This window comes from Hydra vulgaris, chromosome 10, assembly GCF_038396675.1.
Source record: "Hydra vulgaris chromosome 10, alternate assembly HydraT2T_AEP".
In the NCBI taxonomy this organism is placed as follows: Eukaryota; Metazoa; Cnidaria; class Hydrozoa; order Anthoathecata; family Hydridae; genus Hydra; species Hydra vulgaris.
In genome coordinates, this window is record NC_088929.1 from 33,676,757 (window position 1) to 33,691,645 (window position 14,889).

The 14,889-nt window shown below is 28.5% G+C and overlaps 2 protein-coding genes across 2 annotated transcripts; both read left to right on the plus strand.

The window, feature by feature from the left end:
- The first annotated feature begins 7,397 nt into the window (after positions 1-7,397).
- Positions 7,398-8,169, plus strand: LOC136086283 (tigger transposable element-derived protein 4-like). Its single transcript, XM_065808575.1, has 2 exons — positions 7,398-7,705; positions 7,833-8,169. Exons 1-2 carry the CDS (start codon positions 7,398-7,400, stop codon positions 8,167-8,169), a joined length of 645 nt encoding a protein of 214 aa, XP_065664647.1.
- Positions 8,170-8,188: 19 nt separating this feature from the next.
- LOC136086284 (tigger transposable element-derived protein 4-like) lies at positions 8,189-8,950 on the plus strand. The gene has a single exon (XM_065808576.1). It carries the CDS (start codon positions 8,189-8,191, stop codon positions 8,948-8,950), a length of 762 nt encoding a protein of 253 aa, XP_065664648.1.
- The last annotated feature ends 5,939 nt before the right edge of the window (positions 8,951-14,889 follow it).

Here is a 14,889-nt window from a genome sequence, read left to right on the forward strand (position 1 = left end):
TCTTACATCCTGATTTTTTGTCACCTTTTTTACTAAAAATAATAAAAATTTTAAAAACTGACATTCTAGTGTAGATAAGATGTTACCTTATTGCATTCTCTTTTCTGGGATGTAACCCGAAAGACAAATCAGTCTATCATTTGAGAATTTAAGTCACTTGTTCCTTCTTATATATCTATAAACATATACAAGCATATATAATATATATATATATATATACATATATATATATATATATATATATATATATATATATATATATATATATATATATATATATATATATACATATATATATATATATATACATATATATATATATATATATATATATACATATATATATATATATATATATATATATATATATATATATATATATAAATTTATGTATGTATGTATGTACGTATATATATATATATATATATATATATATATATATATATATATATATATATATATATATATATATATATATATATATGTTTGCATACATAAATAAATTATTATATAATTAAAAGTTTAAAGATAAATAGGACAAGTATATGTATTAAAAATAATATCAGAGCTCCAGTTTTTAACTCCTAGTGACCTTATAGTTTTTCCAGGATCACTTACTTATTTAATCAAGTTAGATATTAAGATAAATCACATTTGTTTGAAACATATAACCCAAAATGTCATCAATGATTAGAATTTATACTTGATTGTATATTTTTAACTACTAACATTGTACTCGGAGATGCCAAATATTAAATATTTATTTAAATTTTTACCCCATTTATCCAGACCTTATTTAGACCGCCTCATGTTGAATAATATTGCAGATTCTTTACTTATATTCTTAAAATGTTTCCTCGTTTATTAGGATTATTTATTTATTAGGCACCTCAGAGTAATTTAATGTACCGTGAGTTACACCGCAATTTGGTCAAATTTATGATTTTTCGTTCACTACATTCAACTCCAATACTGCGTTTAACAGCTAGTATGTGACAACACATTGTTGAAGAAGGACACGTGCAGTTTTCCTTTGGATACAGCTTCACAACATGGGCATTTCCGTCAGGTGCAGAGACTGTAAAAACTTTAAGGCTTGGAATATGTACAACATTAAATGTATTAGAAAGCACACATATTGATGGAGGTATGAGTTGCTGGATTGGTATATTGGCAGCTGCTTGCAGCTCTGCAATAACAAGCTCTGGATTCTCTACTTTTGGTATGTCATCTGTGTTATCTAAATTATTTAAATTTTCAATTTAAAACATCATTATTTACTTGTGAGAATATCGCACATTTGTAAATATTTACTAAATAATTATAAAATCCAAGGAAAAAACAATTACAAATAAGGTTTTAAGCAAACAAGTATATATATGCGACATACTGATTAGGAGACTGCTGTCAATGAGAGTGTAGGGTCCAAAACCACTACAACTCCGCTTAATTTCTGTCAAATAGAAGGTCTGAAGGCGATGCATTGCAACAACCATTGAATCAACAGGCGCTTCTTTCCAATCCTGAAACTTTTTAATAATAGCATTTAGTGATTCCGATACATTATTTGTAATTATATTATCTGTTAGACCAACAAATCTGAGGTGACCAATATAAGATAATAAAATACGTGAGTGTAAGTGGTCAGAAAAATAAATTGAGAATGCTTCGCTCCAAGAAGGTCTCAATGTATCAATTTTAACTTTTAAACAGATTTCACTTTCACATCTGACAAGTTCCTGCATTTGAGATTTGTAAATAACTATTTCTGCATGACAAGCACTGCGTTTTTTTAACCAAACCTCAATATCAGACAAAATGTGATTGGAGCAAGATACCAGATTCCATTTTGGTAATACTTTTTTTATTGCTTTGCTAATCCCACTCTCACCGTCTGTTACAATCACAACCTGATTTAGAACTGGTAATTTTTTTTTTAAAGATTTGAAGAAGCTTTTATGCACAGTATCAAACTTCCTGTCATGTAAAACAAATGCTACAGGCATGCAAGGCTTCTCAACAAAACAACTTATTTTAGCCACTAGAATGGATAAATAAAAATCTCCTAAATTAAATGTTGTATCATATGAAAAAAAATTTTGAGAGCACATGGCAAGTTGACTAATTAAATTTTGCATTCCAAACAAAACCGACAAGTCAGGATAAGTGGATATGGACCACACAAAGCCTGGAATCATATATGCCAGTTCATGTAAAGTTAAAAAAGATTCAGTGCCTAGTTTCATACTAGCGGCTTTTACACTACGCACGTACTTAAACTGTCTTGAATTTCTTGGTTGAAATTGGACCTGGCTATCCTTGCAATCGAGAAGAAGGTCCTTGTAACTGTAGGAATCAGCAATAGCATCTCACACAGAAGAAGCTGTTGGTAAGAACTTGGTTGGTTTTCTGGAATTACCTGAAGTATATATACATGTACACACACACATATAAATTATATATGTTTTTATTTATATATATATATATATATATATATATATATATATATATATATATATATATATATATATATATATATTCGTATGTGTGTGTATACACTGGCATATGAAGCATAAAACAGGGGAAAGGGGGGGGGGGGGGAGACTGAACCAGACATAGTTTAGAATGAAAAAGAGAAGGGGCTACACAACATTAATTTTAATTAAAAATATTATTAAAGTAGGTTTTATTTAGTAGTAAACTTACCTAAACCTTTTAAAATAAAAACAAAAACCATTATCAAAATGCAAGATATATATTTACCATGAGGAACTAAAATTGCAAGGTCATGGTTACCGATGTAATGAATAACAACAAGATCTGTCCGACTCAGATCACAGTACACGAACTTCTGGAAATCATTTGAAATTCCTGTTGGTGTAACTGTGGCAAAATGGATCTTTGTGTAAAGTGGTAAACCCCGAGGAATTTTACTGGACCCATTTTGCTTTCACCTATACCCATCTGCTCGCCAATCATCTAAAAAATAATATAAATATATATATATATATATTTGCATATACAATAAACAACCACAATATTTACATGCAATATTACTTGGCAACAAATAAGGAGAATTTAAACTTTTGTGTGAATTAAAAAGAGCAAGTGTAGCGAGAATCACCAAAACATAGTTTAACAACTCATTAATTGTACAGTTAGAAGGTTCCACAATATAAAATAAAAATAGATTTGGCAGGCAAAAGGGTTGAAATTGCTGGAATTATTGGAATTCATCATTTCAATTAAGTGACAGTAATCAGGACAACCAAAATTGTTGAGTTAAAAGAACAAAAATATGCGCAAACAAACAAAGTTTAAAACATGCAGAGGTAACAATAAAAAATACAGCTGAAAACAAACCAAGTTTATACTGAGATAATAACTCATTATAAACAGAATAGAAAATTTATGGAACATATTCAGGGTGTTAGCTAGCCTAATCATTAGCCAAATGGCACTGAGTATACTGTAGAAATATTAATGGGTTTAAACTTCCCAAAATTTAATATCTTTTTTTTTTAGTAGTTTTAGTAGTAGTAGTAGTAGTAGTAGTAGTAGTAGTAGTAGTAGTAGTAGTAGTAGTAGTAGTAGTAGTAGTAGTAGTAGTAGTAGCAGTAGTAGTAGTAGTAATCCTGGGTGCCCTAGTTTTAAGAAATTGCCAAGCTCTGGTGCTACGAACTTTGCCTTCATGTTAAAATATTGCCCGCGTAACAATATTATGTTGCACGGAATGCTCTCATCTTACTCATGTTAAGTTACATAGTAACATGAGGGCATTTGTCATAAAACATATTTATTTTAAGATAAACGATTAAGCGAGCAAATTGGTCAATTTAAAAATGGCAAAGTTTGATGTATTAGTAGAACGATTAAGATTGATATAGTAATAAATTTAGATTGATAATAAAGTTAAAACGATAACATACTAACAAAAATATATTTATGTTGAACATACATGCAATAATATTTAAAATAAATTGAATAATGATATTGACAATATATTAATTAATTAAGATTAATAATAAAGTTAACTAATACCTTAATCTAACTTTGTTATCAACAATAAACACAAATTTATTGCTACCTAGGTAGCAATTACTCTGTGTTTATTGTTAAATCAACAATGTTATTGTTATAATGTTATAAACTTTTTGTCGGGTAATTATACTAATTAATAATACATTTGAGTTCCTCAATGATGTAAGATCTATGCTTTTTTTTGGTACTCTAATTAAAAGAGATTTATAGAGATAAAGAATAGAATCAGGAGTAATAAAGTGGCAAGCATGATAAAGAGATACAAAGATCAAAAGTAAGATCTGATCCTAGAAGATAAAGGGTAGATGACTCATTACGTACATTACTGTTCATAAGTGTAGGAAGATCTAGATTTTTGTGATAAGGATTTGCTGAAAAAATTTAGTCTTATCTGAATTAGAGATGATTCTTTCTCAAAAATAAGAAAAAAATATTATTATTTTATTTTAATTGAAAAATCATAAGTTTAATTTTATAAAAAAGTTTTAAAAAATTATAACTTTGAAAATATGTCTCACCCATTTTAGCCCTTGATGTTTGGGTTACATGAGGGCTCCGAACCGGGACTATAGATATATTCTTGTTTATTATAAAATATATTCCTGGCTAACACCCCAACATTGCCACAAGTCAACAAATGTAAACAGTTTCAAGAACAAATTAGACAAATATTTAGTATTAAAAAAATTAACTTAATAAGTTTTAATAGTAATAAAAATTTTTAATACAAAAAGTATAAAAAATTTAAACAAAAATTACTTTTGGACTTTTAACCCTACTAAGTCTTAAGTCTTCTAAGTAGTTTTTGTTTAAATTTTTATTATTTTTATTAGTATATACCTACATTATCAAAAGTGAGTTGTCAAAGTGAGTTTTTAATTCATTCGCTGTTAACACATTGCTAAATTTTATATACTACTACTAATAATTGTTTTTAAGCAAGTACAATGAAAGTACATTGGTGCTCACATTTAAAAATCATAACAAAGATACTTTTAAATAGCATGTATAAAGGTCATTTAAAAATCTGCAGACTTTTATAATATTATGTTATACATAGCATAATATAAAAAAGACATAAGCATGTAAGTTTGCTATGGAGCCATTTCACAATAATAAATGAATCTTCAAATAAATTATAATAGGAAAGACAATTTTTACCTTCAAAAATATATTGCATATTAAATGATATCTTGAAAATATTCAACATAATATTAAATGACATTTAGATGTCCATTCAAATTTATCAATAAGATATCTTGCTATACTGTAGCATAGCCTTAAGTAAAGGATAAACAATGCCTAAGTAAAGTTGGATATTACTTTAAAAATATTTAAAAAATAAAAATTTATACAGTCTTGTCGGCTACATGTAGGTCTACATTGTAGATTACAATTATAATTACTTTAAATGTGTTTAAAGTAAAATCTAACTTTACTTAAGGCATAGTAATTGATTTTCACTAGGATCCCAATAACTATACTATATACTACATTATGCTATTTTAGTATACAAATATGTTTACAATATGTTTGCTAAGGTTGAATTCGATTGCAGAAATCTAACCAGGGTTGCCAGGTTTTTTTTCTGGCACAAGCCAAAAACGAAACAAAAATAAACCAGACCAAAAAAAATATATATCATAATTTTATGTTTTAAAGCTTGTTTATATTTTATATTTTGAAAAAATGCTTTTTTATCTAAAAATTCATCCTTGAATATTAAAATTTAATTTCTAAGAGAGGGAGAGAGGAGAAGAAGAACGAGTTTGTGAATGTTTAATGGGGTGCCAGTCCAGCCTTTATAGTGGCGTGGGGAAAGTAGTTCACTCCCTAACACCTATACTAAATCCGACACTATCAACCTGTAAAATATATATATATTTTTTTCCGCTTGCATATGGATATAGATTTCTTTTCCAACCTTTGCAATAATTGACTCCATTATTTTAAAGTCCTGGTAAAAAATATTTTTTATGCAGATAACCTGTGAGAAGACTTAACAAAATAGTTAGAAACGGAACACATAGACAGCCAAGGCAGTAGACATCTATGTTGCAGAGGTCTAGGTCTCAGGAAACTTCTAAATGGTCTCACGAAGCAGTTTAGAATTCAGCAGTATTTTTAGAAACTAATTTTTCTTAAAAGTTTTTAGACTCGCTCTAATGATGCAATGTCAATTAATTTATGGTTTATGACGATTTCTGTAAAGATTTTTAGTTTCTTCACTTTTTGCATCCATAAGATATTACAGTAGATTTGAAAAGGCCTTTTCAAATTGGAAAACAACAATCGTTACAGGCAAATTTTTCTCAAAAAATGTCATTTTGAATGTAAGAATTTTCTAATATTTTTGGCAATTAAGGGATAAAAGCAACATTTTAATGACATTACAAGTAAAAGTTTTTTATGTTTTAAGATTTTGATGAGCGCATTTCTTTCATTTATTTCAACTTGATTGTTCTTCTATAAAATGAAAAAATGGAAATCTTTCTTTCCCTCAAATTAACTTTTTTCATGAAATAAAAATTTGATTAAATTGATTTATTATTAAGTAAACCAGAATTATACCAGATTTTAAAAAACATGCCAGATAAAACAAAAAAAGACCAAAGACTCTAATATAAACCAGATTTAAACCAGATTTTCTAAAATAAACCGAAACAAAAAACCCTAGCCAAACTATAAAAGAACAAACCAGATTTGAGAAATCTGGCTTTAAAAAACACCAGATGGCAACCCTGAATCTAACTATTTAAAGTGCCGTGTTACTTGAATGATCCGCCCCGCTGATCCGCCCCGCCCCGCCCCGCCCCGTACCTACTCCTAAAAAGCTTCAGGTTTATTTGTATAAGTTACATGACGCATAATATTACTATGTTAATTATAATAATATTATGCCTAGTACAGTCGACTCTCGATATCTCGAATACTTGATATCTCGAACTTTTGAGTATCTCGATCTTTTTTAGCGGTCCCATGGACATAACGTACTAGTTTAGGCTAAAATCCTCTCGATATCTCGAACCTTATTATCTCAAACTTTTTGGTATCTCGAACAATATTTTCGGTCCACAGGGCAATTTTCTCTCGTTATCTCGAACTTTTCAACATTTTTTTTTTCAAAAATGTTTTAATAAAATTTAATTTTTTTAAATTCTAATTTTCGAAAAAAAAAAATTTTAATTCGATTTTTAAATTCGATTTTTTTTAAGAATCGAATTTCTGAAAAGTTTTCCTTTAATATATAATTTATTCTTTTTGTCAAACGCAGCAACATAGCGCTCGTTAAACGAAAACTCACGAACAAATCTATAATAGAAAAATGCAAGGCATTAAAAGACCTAGAGACTGGGATGTCTAACAAAGAGGTTGCCAAAAAGTATGGAGTCCCAAAGAACACATTATCAACCTGGATTAAAAATAAAACCAAGTTATTAACCTCACTGGAAAAAAATGGCACAAAATCTAAACGGAAGAAACTTCGTAGTGGTAATTTCAAAAATATAGACAATGCCATATACTCGTGGTTCGTTGCAAAAAGAAGTCAACAAGTACCAATTGATGGTACCATACTAAAAGAAAAGGCACTAAAATTCGCAGAAGCATTAGGAGAGTTGGATTTTAAAGCATCTGATTGTTGGTTTTATAATTGGAAAGAAAGGTCAGTTAAATTTTGTCAAATCTTGTTCAATTTTAATATAAACAAATAACATGTATCTGTTTATATTTAATTTATTTAGTTTTTTAAACGTGTAATTAAAATTCAATTATTCTGTTCCTATTTTTAGGAATGGCATCAGCTTTAAAATAATCTCAGGCGAAAGTGCCGCCGTGACGAATAATATGACTGCTTCGTGGAATGAAACTACACTTCCAACATTGCTTTTGAATTACAAGCTTGAAAACATTTTCAATGCCGATGAGTTTGGACTATTTTACCAGTGCCTACCTAACCAAACATACCATTTATCACGAGAAAAATGTTTTGGGGGAAAAAATAGTAAAGTCAGACTAACAGGCATAGCAGCAGGGAGTGCAAAGGGAGAAAAATTACCTATGTTTGTTATTGGAAAATCTAAAAACCCACGGTGTTTTAAGCACATTAAACAACTTCCTTGCACATAAAAATCAGCTAAAAAGTTGGATGACCGGAGACCTTTTTACAGAATGGGTAATGAAACTTGACTCATTTTTTCGTGCTCAAGACAGGAAAGTAGCACTCCTGGTGGATAACTGTTCTGCCCACCCACACATTGAAGGGCTAAGCAACATCAACCTAATATTTTTCCCCCTTAACACCACATCTGTCCTTCAGCCCATGGATCAAGGCGTAATACGAAGTCTTAAAGCTCATTATCGTCACAAAATTGTGCGTTTGTGTATCAAGGCTGTCGATAATAACGAACCCATGCCAAAAATTTCTATACTTCAAGCAATGAAAGATCTTGTTTCTTCGTGGAATGCTGTGTCGAAGGAGACTGTCATCAACTGCTTTAAAAAAGCTGGTATCAGCAAAACAAACAAGAGTATTGAAGAAGCTGATGATGATCATTCTTTTAAATTTTTGACAGAAGAACTTAACCGTTTGCGAGAGTTAGATCCTCGTGCCGTCCAAGAAGATCTCTCAGCGGAATCTTACATTGGTTTAGATTGCGATGTAGTAACCACCGGTTCACTTGCTACTGATGCTGAAATCATTGCTCAGATTTTAGACCCTAATTTTGAAAACGACGATAATGAAGTTGAAGATAGCGTTGACGAAGCTATTGACGTCGAAGCCCCGCCACGCCCATCTGATATTCAATTAGAAATTGCTTTTGAAACAATTCAAAATGCTTCGCTATACAGCTCAAAATACGGAAATGAAATACAATCCCTAGCACTAAAACTTGAGGATTTAATGTAGATGGAAAAGATGGATAATTTAAAGCAATATCAGATAACAGATTTTTTCCAAAAGTTGTAGTTTTTGTTGTTAATGATTTTTATCAGAAAAATAACTTGTTTTAATGAAAGTCGGGCAATTTTATTTATTTTCAACCCTTTTCTTGATATCTCGAACTCTCGATATCTCGAACTTTTTTTCCGGTCCCCTTAGTGTTCGAGATATCGAGAGTCGACTGTATAAAAAGTGTTAAAGTTTTCTTTATACCGTAGAATAATGCGCGAGTTCTCAAACCATCGTTTAAACAAACGCTAACACACATTGCTTGAGCGGTCCGAAGTAAATAATCTGCAAAAAAGTAGGACAGTTTACTCTAACGTAGGATAGTTTGCTCCGGAGTAAATTGTCCTAGACTAGGACGTTCTATTCCGGAGTAAAATGTCCGACCGGATAACTTACTCTGCGGACAGTTTTCTATGTGACAGGTCGCGTTTTTTTAACGGTAAAAGAGAAAAAGAAAAGAAAAGATAAATATAAATATTAAAATTATAATTATAAATAAAAATATTATTAGAATGTAAATAATTATTTATTTTCAATGCATAAATAATTTGTTAACAATCTTAATAATCATCTTTAAACAAACGCTCATAAAAAGTCATAAAAAAAGGAAGGAAAGAAAAAAAAGGAAAAAAGAACTTCGAATTAAAAAAACAAAAAAACAATACTTAATAAACTTAAATAAAGATAAAAAAAAGAAAACAAAAGAACGATAGTGAAGTAAACAAATAAAATAAAAATTAAAATTAAAAAGTAAAGAAAAAAAAAAAAAGAAGAATTAAGTAAACTAAGTAAAAAGAAAGAAGAAAAAGCAATAGTAGAACTAGAAGATTGTAGTGAAATTTAAGAAGAATTTAGTTTGTTTATTTTATAATACATTTTTAATTTAATGTAATTATTCTTATTTTATTAATTTTTTTACTAGCTTTGTTTTGTTTATTTTTCTTTTTTTATTTATTGTCTATTATTATATATACTTATTATTATTATTATTATTATTTATTATTATCATTATTATTATTATTTTTATTATTGTTTTTACTATTTTTATTGTTATTATTGTTATTATTATTATTGTTATTATTGTTATTATTATTATTATTATTATTATTATTATTATTATTATTATATATCTATATAGTTTGTTAACTTAGTTACTTTAGTTTTACTTATTAACTTATAATATTAAGTACAAACTTAATAATTTGTTATATATTTTCACTTATTATAACTAGAATATTTTAATTATAATCATTCATAATTTTTTATTATTTTAATACAATTTATTTTATTTTATACTTATAACTTATAATTTAACTAATTATAACTTATTTTTAATATATATTCACGTTATTCTTCCCTAACTTTATTAATAGTACTTTTTTCATTATTTATATTAATTGTTAAATAAATATTATTTTTATTATATCATTTTATTATATTATTAATAAATACTATGATTATTTTTAATATTTTTGGTTAAATTGCTGTTCATATTTCTGTTTGTTTCCTTATTTCACTTCATTCAATCATTTATTTTATAAACTGTACTACTTATATGTCTACTCACTGCAAAGAATGTTTCAAGAAAATTAATACAAACCATCACTACCTTCAATGTAATCATTGCCTAAACTTTTTTCATAAAAAATGCTGTCGTCTGAATGATATGGAATTTCGGATATTGAAAAACTCTAAAACTTCTTAGTTTTGTATTTCATGTAGAAAATATATTTTTCCATTTAGTTCTTTATCTGATAAGGAACTGCGTCTGCAAACAATAAATGATAAAGTGATTCATGTTAATGAACTCTCAAATAACATATCATCTTTTCCGAAAACCAGAGAGTCTAATCTTTATATTAAACTTAATGACTTCATTTCCGATCAACTTAATAACAACTATGACAATGACGTAAACTTCGAAGAAAACCCTATTAATTGTAAATATGTGGACATAGAATGTTTCAACTCTGCCAACATTGACAAAAGTTTTTTTTCTCATTTTATCATTTAAATATTGCTTCTCTTATTAAAAATTTTGACGAATTAAACTCACTTTATCTCTTATTAACCATGAATTCAGTATTATTGGCATAACTGAAACTAAACTAAAAAATGACATCCTACCAACTATCCCATTAAATCTTACCGGTTATGTTTATGAGCACACTCCAACAAAATCTTATTTTGGAGAAGTTTTACTTTATATATCTAATACATTAATTTACAAACCTCGAAACGAGCTTAATATGCTTAAACCAAAGTTTTTAGAATCTGTGTTTGTGGAAATCACCTTTCCTAAAAAATCAAACGTCATTATTGGTTATATTTATCGCCATGCCAATATGGATATTTCAGAATTTATTAAATCGTATTTAATTCCACTTTTTGAAAAGCTATCTATGGAAAAAACAAAAATACTTTTTTAATGGGCGATTTTAATGTCGATCTTTTATTAGCAAACTCAGATAATTCTGTCTCTGAATTTTTAGACACCATAGCTTTAAATAACTTTTTTCCCTTTATTTCATTGCCAACAAGAGCCATTACTCTAAGTTCTTCTCTTATAATTCCAAAATTTTGAAATCTTCATGGGATGGTATTAGGAATCCTTTAAACATTAGTTCGAGAGTTAACTCATATCTTTCCTGCTTATCTACTAACAACTTCATGATATACGACCCCATTAAAATTTCAGAATCTTTGAATTCATTCTTTGTTTCCGTTCCGGAAAAATGACAGAAAAAGATTCACTCATCCAATACTGACATTAATAAATATCCTAATCTTAATTCAATATTCATAAAACCTACAGACAAAAACGAAGTAATATCTATTATTCTTTCTCTTAATGACAGCTAGGTTTCGGAACCTAACAGCATTCCAATACCTATTTTTAAAGCTCTTGTAAATGATATCTTTTTGAATAATTCTGCTTGAATTCATATTCGACAGTTTAGGTTTCGCTCAAATCAATCCACTTCTCATGCTCTTATTAGCATTTCTGAAACGATTCGTGGTGCAATTGACAGTGGTTCCTTTGCTTGTGGTCTATTCGTAGATCTTCAAAAAGCTTTTGAAACGGTTGATCTCAACATTCTAATAAAAAGTTAAACTGCTACAAAATACATGGTATTGCTAATCATTAGTTTTCTTCATATATTAGGGATCGCACTCAGTTTGTTTCAATTAATGGATTTGAATCCACACATCAAGTTATTAAATATGGTGTTCCACAAGGTTCCGTTCTTGGACCGTTATTGTTTTTATTATATATAAATGATTTATCTTTTTCATTCAAAAAAAGGTACATCATTATGCTGATGATACCAATCTTTTATATATCAACAAATCACCTACGACTCTTTGTAAAAAAGTTAATCAAGATCTTTATTTCTTATGCAACTGCTTAAATAGTACTCGTATTTCATTGAATGTCAATAAAACTGAATACATTATTTTTCATTCCCCTCAAAAAACAATTGATAATATTAAAATTAAAATAACGGAAAAAAACTTTTTCCGTCAAAATATATAAAGTATCTCGGAGTATATCTTGATGAAAACCTATCTTGGCATAATCAACCGTATCATCTCAAAAAAAAGCTTTTATGAGCTAACAGTATGCTTTCTCTAATTCGTTACAATGTTCCAATCCAAACTCTTCGAATGATTTATTCTTCTTTATTCTCTTCTCACCTCTGCTATTGTTGTATTGTTTGGGGTAAAAAAAAGTAACTTTTTACTTAATGGCATAGCTAGTTTACAACGCGCATCTATTAGAATAATGACGTTTTCAACAATTAGAGCAGATATCCAAAAAAAAATTCTGAACTAAAAATCCTAAAACTCCATGATCTTGTAAAGTTTTACAACTGCCTTTTTGTGTTTGATTTTCTCCAAAATAAACTACCAAATTCTTTTTTAACTTTTTTTTATTAAAAAAAATGAAATTTAAAATCATCACATCAGGAATAAAGAATATAGTAAGCTATACTCTTCTTTTTTCAACACAATTAAATATGGTAAGTTTTCCATAAAACAACAACGTATTTCCCAATGGAACCAACGTATTCCTGCATTAATAAAAAAGTTTAAAAAAATATCCCCTTGTTACGGATTATTTACTGCTCAACAGAATTCAATTTAAAAATATATTGTTGGAGTGTATTTCTTTATAATTTCTCTTTGTACTGAAGTTGTCTTTGATATATAATTTCTTTAACGAATGAGTGGTTTGATTTTTGCTTTATTTATTATTTATCTATATTATATTTATTTATTATTGTGTTATTATTGCTACATTTTATGTTATTATTATATTTAATTATTATCTATGATATGTACATTAACGGAAATATATATTGACATAAACGTATATATATAGTAAATATATATATAGTACGGTGAGCAGAAAATTTTTTTCTTCTGATTTTTGATTCGCTATACCGCGGAAAACATGCTTCAAGGGTATCTAAGGAAAATGCAAAAAAAAAATAATACAAATATTTTACATCTGGAGCTAGCGCATCGTACTTGAATATTTGAATAAATACTCGCTTTTTATCATTTTCGTAACAAAGTGCGCTTTAGAGTATTCCCAAAATGCGCTGCAAAATTTGTGTTTGTCTTTGCCACAACAACTTATTTTGGTATAATTTTGTTTTGATTATTTTAAAATATTAACCAATCTGTCATGGCTGTTTTTAAAAAAATTACTCGTAGCGAATTTAAGTGCCCGATTTTTGGTCATCCAATAGAATTATCTGCAAATAAACTTCCAACTTATGAAGATGTTCTCAAGTGTTGTTTTAATGAAAATTACAAACAAGCTTTGAAATCGAACAACAAACCAGTTAAGTTTTCTTATGTTTCAAATTGTATCGCACAACAAGTTAAATCAGTGTTTGATAAAGCTTCAATACCCGCAGTAACAATTTACAGAGTTGTGCAATTAATAAATGGATACCATGACAGTTAACGCAATCTTATGAAATCTTTCAAGTGTGATAAAGAAAAAGGAAAGTTCAAAAAGAGAGTTGAAGATTTTAAAACAAAAACATTGTTATTGTTTGATGTCTCGGCGTGTGAGTGTAAATCAACATTAGACTGCAAATAAAAATGGTCACTGAAATTTGTTTATGCGAGTGTTCTGTTTCAATTATCTGTATGTGTAAAAAAGAAAAAAAAAATCCCCATCATTGAATTAAAATTTGTGTACTTCCAAAGAATGCATGGTACTGATAAAATCGGAAGTATTGACGTAAAAGAAACAAAAAAATTACACAAAGACACGATAGGAAATGTGCTTAACTTAAAAGAGCTCTGCCTACTAATAATCTATTATCGCAACACTCATGCTCAAACCATTTAGATGAAACACTAAAGCAAAAAGAGTTCGATAGTGATGCCTCCGTAGCCATTAAAAAAGTCATCGATGAAGAATTATAAGAATATAAGCTAACTAAGCCATCATGGCAGATGCGCATTACAATGAAAAATACTGCTCTGACTAGCGATCGCTATGGATTATCAGGCAGAGCAACGGCAGCAATTCCTTCAAGTGTTTTGCAAGATTTTGGTATCTTAACTAATTATGATCCCAGTTTTGTTGATGACAAAAATAAAATTAGAAAAACAAAAGTGGATAACCGTTCACAACTTCAAATGCAGAGCATAGAGAAATATAACCTACTTCAAGGACTGTATTTTGATGGGAGAAAGGACAAAACTCTAGTGGTTAAAAAAATGAAATTGAAACGGTTTCGACGAACCATAAAAGAGGAACATTACTCAATTTTAAAAGAACCTGGTTCCGTGTACTTTGGTCATGTTTAACCAACTTCTGGGTCTGCTAAAAACATTGCCAGTAGCATTATTTCATATTTGAATGAAGC

Bases quoted from the DNA above. Each gene is read 5' to 3' on its own strand.
- LOC136086284 (XM_065808576.1), top strand. From the start codon at position 8,189: ATGACCGGAGACCTTTTTACAGAATGGGTAATGAAACTTGACTCATTT.
- LOC136086283 (XM_065808575.1), top strand. From the start codon at position 7,398: ATGTCTAACAAAGAGGTTGCCAAAAAGTATGGAGTCCCAAAGAACACA. The intron at 7,706-7,832 runs GTCAGTTAAATT...TCCTATTTTTAG, and splicing joins TTTTATAATTGGAAAGAAAG to GAATGGCATCAGCTTTAAAA.